General features: G+C 35.6%; 2 protein-coding genes across 2 annotated transcripts in view; both read left to right on the top strand.

Annotated features, from left to right (window-relative positions):
- Positions 1–1,012: 1,012 nt before the first annotated feature.
- Positions 1,013–16,058, top strand: part of LOC144243814 (olfactory receptor 5M9) — an 18,413-nt gene continuing 3,367 nt past the window's right edge. The window contains exon 1 of the mRNA XM_077778954.1: positions 1,013–1,060. The gene's annotated coding sequence lies outside the window, so the exon portion shown is untranslated. The remainder of the gene's footprint in view (positions 1,061–16,058) is intronic.
- On the top strand, positions 9,619–10,551 carry LOC144243827 (olfactory receptor 5M3). Its single transcript, XM_077778968.1, has one exon. It carries the CDS (start codon positions 9,619–9,621, stop codon positions 10,549–10,551), a length of 933 nt encoding a protein of 310 aa, XP_077635094.1.

Genomic DNA, 16,058 nt, shown 5'->3' with positions numbered 1-16,058 from the left:
CTTGTACTTTGCTGGCAAATACAGCATAATTTTATGAAGAACCAATGATCTCTTGTGAAATCTCTGGAATCATAAATAAATAGAACATTAGTAGAATATTACTGGCAAATTAGTTCAAAATATTCATATCAGAATATTAATATGTGCCAGATGGTATCCAGAGTGCAGACAGCTAGCCGTCTTAATTTGAAATAGTCAAAAACTAAACATAGTTTTCTCCCCAACCCATCAAAAAATTTCCTTAGCATTTTGATATGTTTTAGAAATTTTTATAATTTAAGGTTAAATATTGATAGAAGACTACTATAGACTATCACTCTGTGTTTCATTGTTCTTTTAAAAATATTTTTTAATGCTTATTCATTTTTGAAAGACAGAGAGAGACAGAGTACGGGGGCAGGAGAGGTGCAGAAAGAGAAGGAGACACAGAATGTGAAATAGGCTTCAGGTTCTTAACTGTCATCCCAGAGCGGTCATGAGGTTCGAACCCACGAACGATGAAATCCTGACTTAAGCCAAAGCCGGAGGCTTAACTGCCTCACCCACTGAGCCACTCAGGCATTCTTTGCACAATCTCTGATTGGGAACATTGGTATGATCATATTAATCAGGACCAGTCCCAGCTCAACAGCCCCATCCATATTTTTTCCTCAGTCACTTATCTTCTGCAGATGCGTGGTTCTCTAAAGTCACACCTAAAATGTTAGAAAATTTGGAAGCTGAGATCAAAAGCATTTCTTACACTGGTTGTATAGTGCAGTTTTTTCTTCATTGCAGTTCTCCATGTAGAAGTCTACATCCCTGCTGTGATGGCCTTTGACAGATACATGGCAATTGGCAAGCCTCCGCTCTACAGCGGCAGAATGTCGAGGACTATCTGTATTCAATTGATCTCTTTTCCTTACATATACTACTTCTTTATTAGCTTGATCTCAACACTGTGGACTCATGGTTTGTACTTCTGTGGGAAAGTAATATCAACCATTTCTACTGTGCAGAAACAGCTCTCATCAAGATGGCCCGGGCAAGAAACTTTATCAAATATATCATGCACATACTGGTAGGTCTCAATTTCTCTTATTCTTTATTAGTTTTTATGATTTCTTATATATGTATCCTTATTGCCATCCTAAAAATGTGCTCAGAAGAAGGAAGAAAGAAAGCTTTCTCCTCACGTGGATCCTACTTGACAGCTGTCACTATATTTCATAGAACTGTCTTCTTCATGTATCTCCGAGTTGTCAGCATAGAGCCTGATGGGAGGCTCAAACTCATGAACCACAAGATCGTGACCTGAGTCAAAGTTGGATGCTTAACCAACTGAGCCAACCAGGTGCCCCTAGATGTTATTATATGATTTTTGTGTTTTTCCACTAGGAATTTTGGCAAATATTCAAAGATTGCTTTATTGTACGCCTTCTGATTAGACTAGATTTCTGCATTAAATATGCATATAACTATTATTCATACCCAATATATATTCATTCTTATTTTTGCTTGCTTTTGTAAAAGCTTAAAAATATTTTAAAGATTCAAATTTAATCTTAATTTCCAGTATTATCCTTCTAAATCATTCACACTATATAATTCATCCATTACATATATTATTATATATTCACTATGGATGATAATGATACCCTTTATCAGTTAAGGGACATGTTCCCTCTTATTTAATGATTTATGATTAAATACACTTTAATTCTACTTTGCTTCACATTAATTCTACATTGCTTCATAAACCTTGGTTTGTGAGCATAGATCATTTTGGAAACATGTTTGTAATCCAAAACAAATTTCCTCATAAGAAATAATGGAAATACAGATGATTTATTCTACAATCCAAAAATATTCATATAAAAATGATTACAATACTGTAATGAAATAAAAAATAATAAAGAAAATACAAAATATAGAGAAAAATCAAGAAACCAGTCTACACTTACCTTTGAAAACCTTTGTGGCTGGTGTGAGGGAGACCAGAGAGAGGAAGGGTTATTGTGTAGGACACCTTTCACTATCACTAACAGAATTACTGCCATCTATTGGCTCAACGGAATCTTTTTCTGCATGGGAGCAATTGTATACACTAGCCCAGATGTTGACTACAGCACAGTATTAATAAACTCTTGTCATATCCTGTATTTAATGTAACTGGCAATAAGGCAGCAGAAGAAAGGGTCTATGTCTTCAGACAGCCTGACCTAGAATGCAGCAAAGCTTTCCTAAGGTCACTCTTGTATGAAAAAACAAAGGAATGTCTCATAGATGCTTTGAAGTGACAAAAAATACACTAGTGTCAGTTGCAGGCACCTTCCAACGTTCTGAAAAAATCACTTATTTCTGACAAACACCGTGGCCTGAGACTAATCATCTGAGTATGGGAGATGATCACCCACAATTCTGCAATGGGGGGCACCATTGGCTCAGAGTTGTGATTATATGACATTTGATGTCATGTACTACTCATATCACAAGACATGACTCTTCTATCAAGTTAAGATTTATTAGAAATGTTTGCTTATCTTGCAGAACACTCACAGAACAAGTTACTTGCAGTCCAAGGTTTTACTGTACCATAGTCTCTACTTTCTTTGTATTTGAATCCCCTTGCCCTGTACCTTTTAATCTTGCTGACTGAATTTTATGTACATCAGCAGTAGACAAAAAGTTTTTTAATTTATTTTGTTATCTCCCATTGTACAAAACTGAAACACTTCAACAATTAATTTACATGGGAGTTTTCTTTATTTGAGGCAAAGAGTTTTCAGGGAAAAAAACGAGCAATATCCCAGGTTTTGTTATGCTTTAGTTATTATCCTACAATTTCTCCATTTATTTTGGTGTCAAATATTGAGGAAACATCCATAGAATTTTCTTACAGCTAAAGAACCCCAGTGATTATCCTCAGTTTGTTTCATAATGCCCTTCTTGAATGTGCATTTAAATGAGGCTGTAACTGACTTATTTTGCTTACACATATCATGTTTAAATTTAGCTTTGGGTAAATCTTCCATATGTTAATGCCTTCATTTTTGCTATTTTGATGCCTGGACTTGTGAAGCAAACATCAGTTGGTTGAAGATAGTGTGTTCTTATCCCTCATCATTTTCTTTCCTTTATTTAGTTGTATTTTCTTTCATACTTTAAAAGAAAACATTGGCAATGTTTCAATGACAAAGTCAAATGAAGCTTTATTGTTCTGTAATGACTTCATAACATAAAGAAAAAAGGAATTTGTCTTAGATTGTATGTATCAACTTGTTTAAGGCAGATAACTGGACTGCAGAATCCTTTCCTCATTTGAATCCAAATTAGATTGACAAAAAGAGGAATTTGTGAGAAGTTTGGAAGGTGGAAGAGGAAAAAAGCCAATACTTTGTGGTTTGCAGAACCATGGGTCCCACAGACGTCCTCATCCTAATCCTTGACCCCTGTGGATATTTTATTGCACATGGCAAAAATTTTACTGCACATAGAAAAATACTTGGTATTACATAACTATCAAGGGTGCAATGATGACTAAGTCACTGTCTTGTTTCAAATTGTTCAATGTCAATCATTATGACACATGCACTTAAGACTATATGAAATACAAAATGATAATTACTGCATAAATGATATGAACTAAGTGCTATGAAAATACAGGGGAGGAGATTATAATTTAACATTGGGACCCTCAAGGAAATGTTTAAAGGAAAAGTAATTTTTTCATGACCCATATAGGTAGATAATTGGATTAAGTCATATTTGTGGTCTGCAGAGAACTTTAGTTAGAATAACAAAAACTCACTTTCTTGTTCTGTGAAAGTTGTCCTATCTGTATTTCTCCATGCTAAATGAGTCGTTTTCATGGCTCCTTACACAGAGGACCACTTTTCAACATAAAACCCAGAGGAATCACAGGAGGCTATTTAGTGTCTTGTAGAGACTGGCCTTAAAAACTAAATCTAGCACAATATTTAAGGGAATAAAAAAATAATTAATTTGTCACTGAAAGAAATTCTGGGTCAGTGGTAGGTACTGTTTATAATGTGAGGACCAATACTTCTATAGATGGTAAACTCTTAGTTCTAGGTAACACAATTATGCTTTCAAGGTAGCAATTATTGTCTCAAAATCCACATAGAGCTGTAACATAATGCCTCATCAACACTCCTCAATTCCAAAGTATGGCTACATGGGTAGCCTAGAGATTCTCAAACTTATTCTGAGAAATACCTAAGTGATATATATGTGATCCTCTTGCCTGTATAATTCACCTATTGAAAACATAATCATTTAGCCACTTGCTTTAGCCATTCTTTTTAGGTGTTTAGCCTGAACATCTACCATGTGCCCAGTAGTAATATAGGTCCTGTGTAGGGCCATGAACAAGGTATTTGCTCTATTGAAAATCTTATTGTATTGGGAGAAGAAAAAAAGACTTTGGAGGAAACTAGCAATTTCCTTCAGTGGTCTCAATAAGCAGAAATAGGCTCTTGTTGTATGAACTTAAGTGGAGCCATATGAGTATAGTGGTCAGGCCAGAAGAGGGGACAAGTTTGAGGGCATAAATTTCCAGACGACTCAGTTAAAGTGATCAAATGTATATATCACTGAAATTATCCACGTTTTTTTGCTATACAAAGAATATATTTTTCAAGTTCATTAAGACTGTGATAGAACATATTATATAGGCCAGTCCTATAATAGAAATGAGAGTTATTTGGAATCAGAAGTTGAGATTTTTGATCGGCCTAATTAATAGTTACTTTAGGACAATAGGACGAGATGAATAGCAGTACAAATTCTGGAATCAAAGTCTGGAATCAGGAATCTGATTAAGTGTGATCTTATCCAAGTCATTGGAACTCTCTAAGCTCTATGTTTCTTGTCTATAAAATGGAAATAATATTAATGACCTCAAGAGGTAATTAGGAGAATCAAGTTAAATTGGCATGTGCTAACTTTAATATATGCCATATTGTTGCTATAATTAAGTTTCTCATTTTCCTTATTTATAAAATAAAGAAAGGATTTGAAACTGATTTGATATACTATAGGTTCAGTTGTAGGGAATAATAATACTTGTTTCATCTTTCACTGGAAAATCCAAGTGACACAGAGTGTAGGGTGCAAAACACAAGATTGCCTTGTGCAGATTGATTGACACCATCACTAGGTTAAGCATGATGCAAACCCAAAGCAAGATTTTTAAAAATTTGATCCCAGGACACATTCAAAATAACTTGTGTTTGGGGAAAAATAAAATTGTGCACATCTGCTCTTAATAAACCAAAACTCAACCATGGACTCTTCCTCTAGAGACGTACTTCCCCTAGGGTTATTTGTAAACAAAGAGTCTTAATTGGTTTTTCTTGTTCTTTTTTTTTTCTTTTTCTAAGGTACACATTTAAGGGAGTCTTCTCTTGTGGGCTTCCAGTTTATCCTTTGCCTGGTATACATTGTTTATCATCTCTTATGTAGCATTCACTTTTCACTTCTGTGTTCTTACTGGGAATATTTCTCTTCATTCTCAGGTTGGTATAAAAATGTATCTGGAACAGTCAGATTAAATTTCCATCTTTTATTTTCTTTATTCTTTGTAATTACCATTGATTATTCCATGCATGCTGTGTGTGTGTGTTGGTGTTTATTTGTGCATGTGGAACAGAGAAATGGGAGGGTGAGAGGAAGGAAAGTGACAGAGAGAGAGAGAGAGAGAGAGAGAGAGAAATTTTCCATAGAGAGTTGATTATTTGATTACTACAAACTATTAATGGAAGCTATACTTTCTCGGAGTGCATTTAATAATAACCGTGCCTTGTATATTTATTATGTGTTTATATGTAGTATCTCTTTTCAATCTTATAATTAAACAATGAAATGAATATTATCATTACTGTTACATCATATTAAGGCATAGAAAGATTAAACACAAAACAGAACAAATATAAAACTAGCCCAAATTAACCAGTCATGGAACCAAAATTCAACCAAAGTCTGACAACAGAAACAAAATTCTTTATCGGGAATACCTAGTATTTCTTCATACTTGGTCTTTGGGGGAAAATTCATATTCATTGCTAAATTAATTTGAAATGCAGAGTGTTACAACGTGGGAAGTTGGTGCATGCATTTTTGCCTTTAGATGGTGAAGAAAATCCCCTAAGCGCTATTGAGGTCCCTAAGCCCCTCTCCTTTTCTCCAGACCTCATTCTTTTTAAAATCAAGCCTGTTACTCCACGTTCCCATGACCTCACTATTGCTATCTATTACCTGGCCAATCACTTCTCAGATTTTCCTGTACTCAACTTTGAGAAGTACAATCACCACTATCTTTTATACCATTTTGTTGTGCTGACTCATCCTTGACAACACGCCATCAGCTCTGACTTTCCAAGGAAGAATTCCTCCATTGCTAACTTTTGGAAAATGCGTAAGGGTGTAAAGGTAGCCAAAGGCATATTCTGTTGATTCAGGTACCATGTGTTGACATCTTTGTTAACTCTTTTCAGTTGCAGAAGCTCTCTCCATCTTTGTATTTTCTCTGTCATCTACAACGGTGTCTAAAATATATTCGCATTAATTTCTCTTATATGTGAACCTGTCAAACTTTCAAAAGGCAATTTCTTCTTATTGAGGAATTTTTTTTTTTTTGCTTCTGTTCCTGTGGACTGCACGTGATGACAGGCAGCTCACAATAATGCTGCAGCACATTTGAGATAAATACTCAAAATACCTTTTCTCCCCCTCCCAGACCTTCAGAGAGTATATCCAAACCTGAGAATGTAGCAACACACTGCAAAGCGCATCTAATAAAAGGGGGTGGTGGTGGTGGAGATATTTTATTACATTTTCTTCTTGCCTGATAATAACCTTTTCTTCCCAAAATAAAAAAAAAAAACAAAAACAAAACCTTTTTTTTTTTAAACTGGAAGACAAGGCTAAAAAAACAAAACAATTTATAATGCTAGTGGATTTTAATGTTTAAGATGAGTTAAAAATGAAATTTTGTTTATGTCGGAACAATTGTATGGAAATCCAGAACAGAAAAAGTAGGAATGGTAGGAAGAACTCAGCCATCATAGGTAATAGTACCAGTTTGTAACACGTAATTTACATCATGCTTGCCCAGAGAAAAGCAACACCATTCATCATATTCGCTTAATTGCTAGTCGTAATCCAAGTGATTTACAATTTTGTTTGTATCGTTTAGCTTTATGGAAGTTGTAATAAGTGCTATGCACCATTTCTGTGCATATTAGAGAAAACTTGTAGTAAAAAACACCAAACAAAATATGTTTCCATATTACTTCTTTCTACTGTGTGATTTGATGTCATCTTCTACTTCATACACTCACAGATATATTTCTTAAAGATGGTAATTTAATTTTGTGACAAGAATGATAAATTGGTAGATAAGTAATTTTGGTCAATGTATTAGCTCACATGATGTGACTAGTGAGCTGAACAATAACATGGCAAGTGTAATTGGTTTAGTCTTTGATGGAATTTAAAGGAAACTCTGCCTTATGCCTAGTAGATTGATGCTCAACTATAATTCAATGCAATCACATGCAATCTCAAAGCTTTAGTTTATCTCTGTATATCTATGTATGCTTAAATCTAAATGATCATGTCAAATAGACCACTGGAAAACTATTCTAGGTGAGAATGAGTCCCATAAAGAGAGCATGGGGCCTTAGGTATGGGGATAGATGTTGAGAAGACACAGAAATTATATACAAAGGGTGACACTCTGTGTATCATAAAACAAAGAATTTTAGAGATAAACTTATTAATCTCTAACAGATTTTTCAGTCTATTCAAAATATATATTCCAAAGTAGTTTGTCCAATTTTAGACAACTTTAACTGCTACTATTCTTTAAAATTTTTAAGCCATTAGTTAATACGTCAAGTTTTTATTAGTTCACCTGAGATCCTGGAGTTATATAGTCTCCATCTAATCTACTTTTTCTTTTCTCCCAACAAAATTTTTCTTTCCAAGTGGGGTTGGTGGAAGTTACCTTTGTGGATAAGAGTCTGTTTACTTCATAATGGCCAGAAATGTATCTTCTTGCCTGCTCTTATCTCTCTGGTCACTACCGAGTGATAACAATGGATAAGGTCAATCAAATTGTAGTTGAACAAAGTATAATGCTGGAATTAAAACAAGGGTCTTGGAAAGAATCATTTGCCCTAAAAATGACATTTAGCCTTTGGAGAGCATGACACAACACCATCTCCAATAAATTCTGTGTCCTGTTGAAAAGCTCTCTCAGGATTCTTATTAAATAGAAGTACACTCTGTGTCCTACAGAACATAAGTGTTCATTGAAACTGATGGAATCTCTCTCTCTCTCTCCCTCTCTCTCTATCTATCTATCTTTATCATTTTCAAACTAAGAAAATGTTAGCTATGGTAAGCATAACAGAATTCTTTCCCACATGACTTCTCGTAATCTAAATTTGCTAGGTAGATTGTGTATTGCTAAAAAATTGGACAGGGTATAAAGATTTCTCATTATTATTTGATAAACTAGCACTTGTAGATTTTTCTCCCTAGTACCTATTAACATCACGGTAGTCTTGTCTCAGGAAATTAATTTGGGTGACATTATTCTTGGGAAAAGATTTATATGATACAACCTACACATTTGTAGAATAAAAATTTGAAAATAAATAAATCGAAGAGAGTCTGGATGGATCAATCAGTTAAGCATCCAACTCTTGATTTCAGCTCAAATCATGATCTCACTCTGAGATCCAGCCCCTCCTTGGGAGCCATGCTCATTGTGAAACCTGCTTAAGATTCTCTCCAAGTCTCCCTCTTCCCTTCTCTGGCTTAAGTCCTTGGTCTCTCTCTCAAAAAAAAAAAAAAGTTGAAAATAAGTTTCAAAATATCCAAGACACTTTCCCAGAGCTCCACTTGATGTCCAAAGTAGAGTGAATCAATCCCCAATTTCTGACTCCATTATAACTCTGTAAAATCAAATCATAGTTTTAGAAAGCTTATTTGCATAGATACTACTATAAATAGTGACATTAACATCTTTGTTTTAGTTACTTTTTATCTCAAGAGGATTATAGTCAATAATATTTAGTAGATTGTAATTACATGTTAGAGATGCAAAAGAGTCCATGCCCAGGGAATATGAATAAATGTATGAATGTGCATAATCTTCCACGCCTAAACATGGAGAACATGCTTTATACTTGTGATGAAAAAGTGATAAGATAAAAAATTATTTTTGAGTTGGATTCAAAACAGAATTATAGACCTTCATAGATATTTTAAGGTACGAAACTACAAAATACACCAGTATTGGAAACAAGTGATGTTTAGGAACCAGTCTTGGAAATTTGGCTAAACACAGTATTTAGTACGAGTATGTTTAAATCACAATATTTTGGTATAACTGTTATGAACTAGGGCCTGTTTATTTATTTATCTCAGTAACTTTCAGAGACTGTTACATAGCAAGTGCTCAAAAAAGATTTGCTGTAAAGAATGGCAAAGTGTATTCATAGGTATTTAATAAAGGAAGATAACAAAATACTAAATAAACAATACCTGATTTTTCCTTCTAGTTATCACTGAGTTTTATGACTAATATTGACTAGAATTGAGAAAATGCTCAATTTCACCGATGTGACAGAGTTCATTCTTTTGGGACTAACTAGTCGACAGGAATGGCAAGTTCTCTTCTTTTTCATTTTTCTTGTGGTCTATATTGTCACCGTGGTGGGCAATATTGGCATGATTATGTTAATTAAGATCAGTCCACAGCTTAACAGCCCCATGTACTTTTTTCTCAGTCATTTGTCATTTGTTGATGTGTGGTTTTCTTCCAATGTCACCCCTAAAATGCTGGAAAATCTGTTATCAGAGACAAAAACTATTTCTTATGCTGGTTGCTTGGTACAATGTTTCTTTTTCATTGCCCTTGTCCATGTAGAAATTTTTATTCTTGCTGTGATGGCCTTTGATAGGTATATGGCAATTGGGAACCCTCTGCTCTACGGCAGCAAAATGTCTAGAGCTGTCTGTATTCGATTGATTTCTTTCCCTTACATATATGGTTTTCTGACTAGTCTGGCAGCAACCCTATGGACATATGGCTTGTACTTTTGTGGGAAAATTGAGATTAACCACTTCTACTGTGCAGACCCACCTCTCATCAAAATGGCGTGCGCTGGGACCTTCATAAAAGAATATACAATGATCATCCTTGCGGGCATTAATTTCACATATTCTCTGACTGTAGTCACCATTTCTTATCTGTTCATTCTCATTGCCATTCTACGGATGCACTCAGCGGAAGGGAGGCGGAAGGCCTTTTCCACCTGCGGGTCCCACTTGACAGCTGTTGTCATATTTTATGGGACTCTCATATTCATGTATCTCAGGCGTCCCACAGAGGAGTCCGTGGAGCAGGGGAAAATGGTGGCGGTGTTTTATACCACAGTGATCCCCATGCTGAATCCCATGATCTACAGTTTGAGGAACAAGGATGTGAAGGAAGCCATGAACAAAGTGATCGGCGGAACATGCTTAACGAAATAAAATAAAATTCAGTTAATATTATTGCCTGTGTTTTCACAAGCATTTGTCAATAGGTGTTGCTTCGGTGCATCGCTTAAAGACTTTTTACAAAAGCTAAAGATTTTGCGCATTAAAAATTAAAAACATAAAAAAGAAAAAGAGGGAGCAACTTGTAGCTCAGTTGGTTAAGCATCCATCTCTTGATTTTGGCTCAGGTCTTGATCCTAGGGTGGTGGGACCTAGTCATGTGTGGGGCTCTCTGCTGAGCGTGGAGCTTGCTTGGGACTCTCTCTCTCTCTCTTTCTGCTCCTCCCCCACTCATTCGTGTGCACGTGCACTCTCTCAAAAGAAGTAAACTTTTTTAAATGTTTATTTATTTTTGAGAAATAAAGACACAAAGCATGAATAGGGGAGGGGTAGAGAGAGAGGGAGGGAGACACAGAATCCAAAGCAGGCTCCAGGCTCTGAGCTGTCAGCAGAGAGCCCGACCCAGGGCTCAAACTCACGAACCACGAGATCATGACCTGAGCCTAAATCAGCTGCTTAACCGACTCAGCCACCCAGGTGCCCCTCAAAATAAGTAAACTTTTAAAAAGTAAAACAACTAAAAAAGAGGAAGTCTGAAATTCAGAAAAAAAGGAGATAGCTCTATCTCCATTGATGTCACTCATGAAGATTAATTAAAATAAAAAATAATTAATTGAAAAGATTATTTTAGCTACAGTCCATGGTACACTAACTGCAATTGTTCAAAGACTTGCTAGAATGAAAAGATTTTGTTTCTCTTTCTTTAAAAAAAAACACAGCAGTGGATGAGTAGGGGAACTACATATCAATTTCCCTATTTAGAAAGTAAATTGGGGCAGAAAAAATAACAATGTATTTCTTTTAATTTTCTAATATGATGACACAAATATGGTGGTCTTGCTCATGGTTGAGAGACTGTGTGGGAACAAATGTTTTTTTTTCAATGTGAAAGGTGGGTCTTTTCAGAGACTACTGCATTGAAAATAGCTGTCCTATTGTATTTAATCCCTTTTAGATATTTCTGGTGTTTAAGAGAGATACAACAGGGTGTGTCTCTCTACAGATTCCAGTAACTGCCATATTTCAATGCCAAGGTGGTCAGTGACCAGACTGTACTTCTCACATGCTCCTGACAGTATCTTCAAAAAATTAACAACAAAACTCCCCTATGACCCAGCAATAGCACTGCTAGAAATTTACCCAAGGGATACAGGAGTGCTGATGCATAGGGGCACATGTACCCCAATGTTCATAGCAGCACTTTCAACAATAGCCAAAACATAGAAAGAGTCTTATTGTCCATCAACTAACAAATAGATCAAGAAGATGTGGTTCACCTATACAATGGAATACTACATGGCAATGAGGAAAAATGAAATCTGGCCATTTGTAGCAATGTGGATGGAACTCAAGGGTGCTATGCTAAGTGAAAAAAGTCAGGCAGAGAAGGACAGATACCATATGTTTTCACTCATATGTGGAACCAGAGAAACTTAATGGAGGACCATGGGGAGGGGAAGGGGAAAAATAGTTAAGGAGAGGGAGGGAGAAAAACCATGAAAGATTCTTAAATACTGAGAACAAACTGAGGGTTGATGGGGGTGGGGGAGAAGAGGAAAGGGGTGATGGGCATGGAGGAGGGCACAAGTTGGGGTGAGCATTGAGTGTTATATGGAAACCAACTTGACAATAAACATAATAAATAAAAAAATACTAAAGGAAAACAGAAAAAAATAACCTGTAAAAAAAAAAAGACTGGGTAGAATTGGTGAATGGATGTGTAATTTTGAAAGCACAGCTCTCTAGGGTCCACTTAAAAATTAAATTGATGCTCACGTGTAATATTTTCCACATCTGTGACTAAGACATGGTAGCTAAATAGTTTGAAATAATTTTTGTCTTTGAAAGACAAAGTATTTAGGTAGTCTATTTGTTGCTAATGGTAACATGTCCCACCCTGAGAATGTTAACATAATTTGGTGCTTCTTCTATTTCATTTCACAAAACACAAACATGAGACATCATAAAACTTGGACTTTCTTGGGGCACTTGGGTGGCTTAGTCGGTTGAGCATCTGACTCTTGATTTTGGCTCAGATCATGATTTCATGGTTCATGGGATAGAGCCTCGAATTGGGTTCTGAGCCTGGGTGAGATTCTCTCTCTCCTTCTCAGTCCCTCCCTGGCTCATGCTCTCTTTCTCTTCTCCTCTCTCAAAATAGATAAATGAACATTAAACAAACAACAAAAAAACACCTTGGACTTTCTTAAGGTCTCTTGGTAAATCAATCAATCAATCAATCAATCAATAGCTGTTTTGGTGTAGAAAATACAAAACTATAACAATGTAATGTACATTTAAATTATACATTTAAGAAATTACAAATTTATCTTCAAAGATATAAATATAAAACGAGATTGATGTAGTATAGAATAAACGTTCTTTGTTGATTTTTGAATTTTTATTTTCCTCGAGAGAAACTAGAAATGCATATGAACTCGTTTTCACACACACATACTCATATGTCATGTGCAGCATTTTAAAGCTACTCCCACTTACGAGCTCCTGGGTGGCTTAGTCAGTTAAGCATCTGACTTGACTTTGGCTCAGGTCATGATCTCAAGGTTTTTGAGCTCTAGCTGGACATCGGCTCTGTGCTGAAAGCTCAGAGCCTGGAGCCTGCTTCAGATTCTGTGTCTCCCTCTCTCAATTCCTCTCTCTCCCTCTCTTACCCTCTTCTGCTCTGCTTGTACTCTCTCTCAAAAATAAATAAACATTAGAAAAAGCTACTCCCACTTACACAAATTGCTAATTTGGATTAAATTATAATACTATATCACTGTGCCTATAGTTGCAAAATTTAAACTACCTAAAGCCTTTAAGATTTAGTTCATGTTATTTTTGGGGTTAGTTAAAAGTAACATTGTCAGTACAACTCTACAACCATTTATTATCCATTTTTGGAGAACTCTTGATATGCCAAATTAGTTGTTGATTACTAATAAATTTCAAAGGATGGTTTTAAAGTATTTTAATACTTTGTAGTCTGTTAGCAGGTGGGTTTGGATCTTTGTTACCTGTTTTTTGTTGTTGTTGTTGTTGTTTGTTTGTTTTGTTTTGTTTTTAATGAAAAGCTTTCCCTGTTTACTTTTTGGACAGTTACTTTGGTGTTATACAAAGAATGAGGACCTCATGGTCAAAGGTCAAATCATGTTCCTGCTTCACTTTGCAAATTTGAAATTAGTTTCTTAGTTACCCTGGATAAATTATTTTTTGTTATTCATCCAGTTAATTTTTAGGTAATAGTCACTAACCTCAAAGGTCTCTTTGGACTCATAATAGTTTCTTTAACAGAACTTAAAACAATTTTGCCATTTGCTGAGAATTCAAGATATTTTTGTAAAATACTTTAAAAATAAATCTTATTGTTACATTTATTTCTATATCTGTCAACCTCATTATATTTAAGCAAATCCAACATAAAATGTATTTATCTCTCTTTGTCTTGATGCAAACCAAGAATATTTTTCTGAGGGGTGCCTGGGTGGCTCAGTCAGTGAAGCAGCCAACTTTGGCTCAGGTCATGATCTCTGGTTTGTGAGGTTCGAGCCCTGCGTCAGGCTCTGTGCTGATAGCTCAGAGCCTGGAGCTTGCTTCAGATTCTGTCTCTCTTTCTCTCTGCCCCTCTTCCTCTCACACTCTGTCTCTCTCTCTGTCTCAAGAATAAACACTAAAAATTATTAGTTTCTGGAGATGCATAACTGCCAAGTATGATTGAAAGAAGGCAGAACCCATGTGAAGGTGGAACAGATTACATCATGTTATCAGGAATTTTAATTTCTTAATTTTACTATAAAGACCACCCTTCTCATTAACAATCCTTAACTTCCCTTGATATGTTTCCAAACTTTTAATCATTTTTCCTTTTATAATTACCTGGGTAGTTCCTTAGGGAAATGCTCTCAATGCCCTCAGTGTTCACAATTCTATTATAAATAGTGAGAAACTATCATCTGATGTTCTCTGCTGAAGGTGGGTCTGCAAAGTATATATTTTTGCAACACAGATTGATGCAGCCAATAACCTTTTCATTTTAATCTTTATTTTGAACATACAACTGAGACCTTATTTGTAGACTTATTTGTTATCATAGTGCTTTCTTTTATGAAATTATATTACTGGGAAACATTCTTCTCTCTATCCACTCAAAACGTCATAGGGAGCTCATTACAATGGGGATTTATAAAATTTTATCCTTAATTTTTACCCATTCACTCTTCTCTATAAGTACCATTGATTTTCCCATTGTTGTTTTATTTATTTTTATTGTTTAAATTTGTTTGTTTGTTTGTTAATTTATTTATTTTGGTAGGGGAGAAGACAGCAGAGAAAAGAGAGACTCCCAAGCAGGCTCTGCAACAGTGGAGAGCTGAACACAGGGTTCAATCTCAGGGACGGTGAGATCATGCCCTGAGCTGAAATTGAGACTCTGACGTTTACTTGCCACACAGGTGCCCGCTTCACATTGTTGTTTTAAAAAAATATATGAATGGAGGTGAGAATATCCTATCAGTGGGAATGATTGGACTAGTAATTATACCTTAACTGATTTTCTTCATGGGAAATTCCTGAAAAGTTAATACATTTACACATTTTTTTAAATGTTTTATTTATTTCTGAGAGAGAGAGACAGCATGAGCAGGGGAGGGTCAGAGAAAGAGGGAGACACAGAATCTGAAACAGACTCCAGGCTCTGAGCTAGCTGTCAGCACAGAGCCGGACATGGGGCTCAAACCCAGGAACCCTGAGATCATGACTTGAGCCAAAGCCGGATACTTAACCCAGTGAGCCACCCAGGCGCCCCCATTTTTTTTTTTTTGTAAATTACACATTTTATTTTCTCAATCATTCTGACAGATAATTTACATTTGCAATAAACTGGCTTTTTCCCAGATGTCATCTGATCATCTGATCCCAGATCTAAGGAATCACCCAAACTTTGAGGAGGAGAGAGAAGCAGTGGTTTATTATCTCTAGTTCAGCCTACTCCAGGGTCATACAAAGTTCTCCCGGTTTATCTAGGATGGACTGTTAAAAGGATAACTTTGCTTTGTCTTGAAAGATAATCAAGCTAAATTTTAAATCTAAAAAATTAAGATAATAGAATAGGTAATCAAAGGGGCAGCAATATAAGGTCATTGAGGGTACAACACTGGAGGTAAATAAATCGGTTTGCATCTTAATCTGGTCAATTTGTGGTTGTCTGACCAGGAAGATGTACTTTGTCTCAGTGCTTTGATTTCCTCATTGCAAAGTGATTTTGCTAATAGAACCTGCTTCGTAGGACTTTTGCATGCATAGGGTGCAGTAAGGACTCAGTAAAAGTTAGCTCTTCTAACTGATATTATAAAGCTGAGACTGTTGTTGCTAGAAAAATCTGTCTTACCATGTTTTTATAATATTAGAATATTGTAATGTATTATATAAAGCTGAATTAGAAA

The sequence above is a fragment of the Crocuta crocuta genome, unplaced genomic scaffold (assembly GCF_008692635.1).
Source record: "Crocuta crocuta isolate KB4526 unplaced genomic scaffold, BGI_CrCroc_1.0 scaffold511, whole genome shotgun sequence".
NCBI classification, from domain to species: Eukaryota; Metazoa; Chordata; class Mammalia; order Carnivora; family Hyaenidae; genus Crocuta; species Crocuta crocuta.
The sequence above is the reverse complement of the archived record's forward strand: the minus strand, read 5'-3'. Positions and strand labels throughout refer to the sequence as shown.

Bases quoted from the DNA above. Each gene is read 5' to 3' on its own strand.
- LOC144243827 (XM_077778968.1), top strand. From the start codon at position 9,619: ATGCTCAATTTCACCGATGTGACAGAGTTCATTCTTTTGGGACTAACT.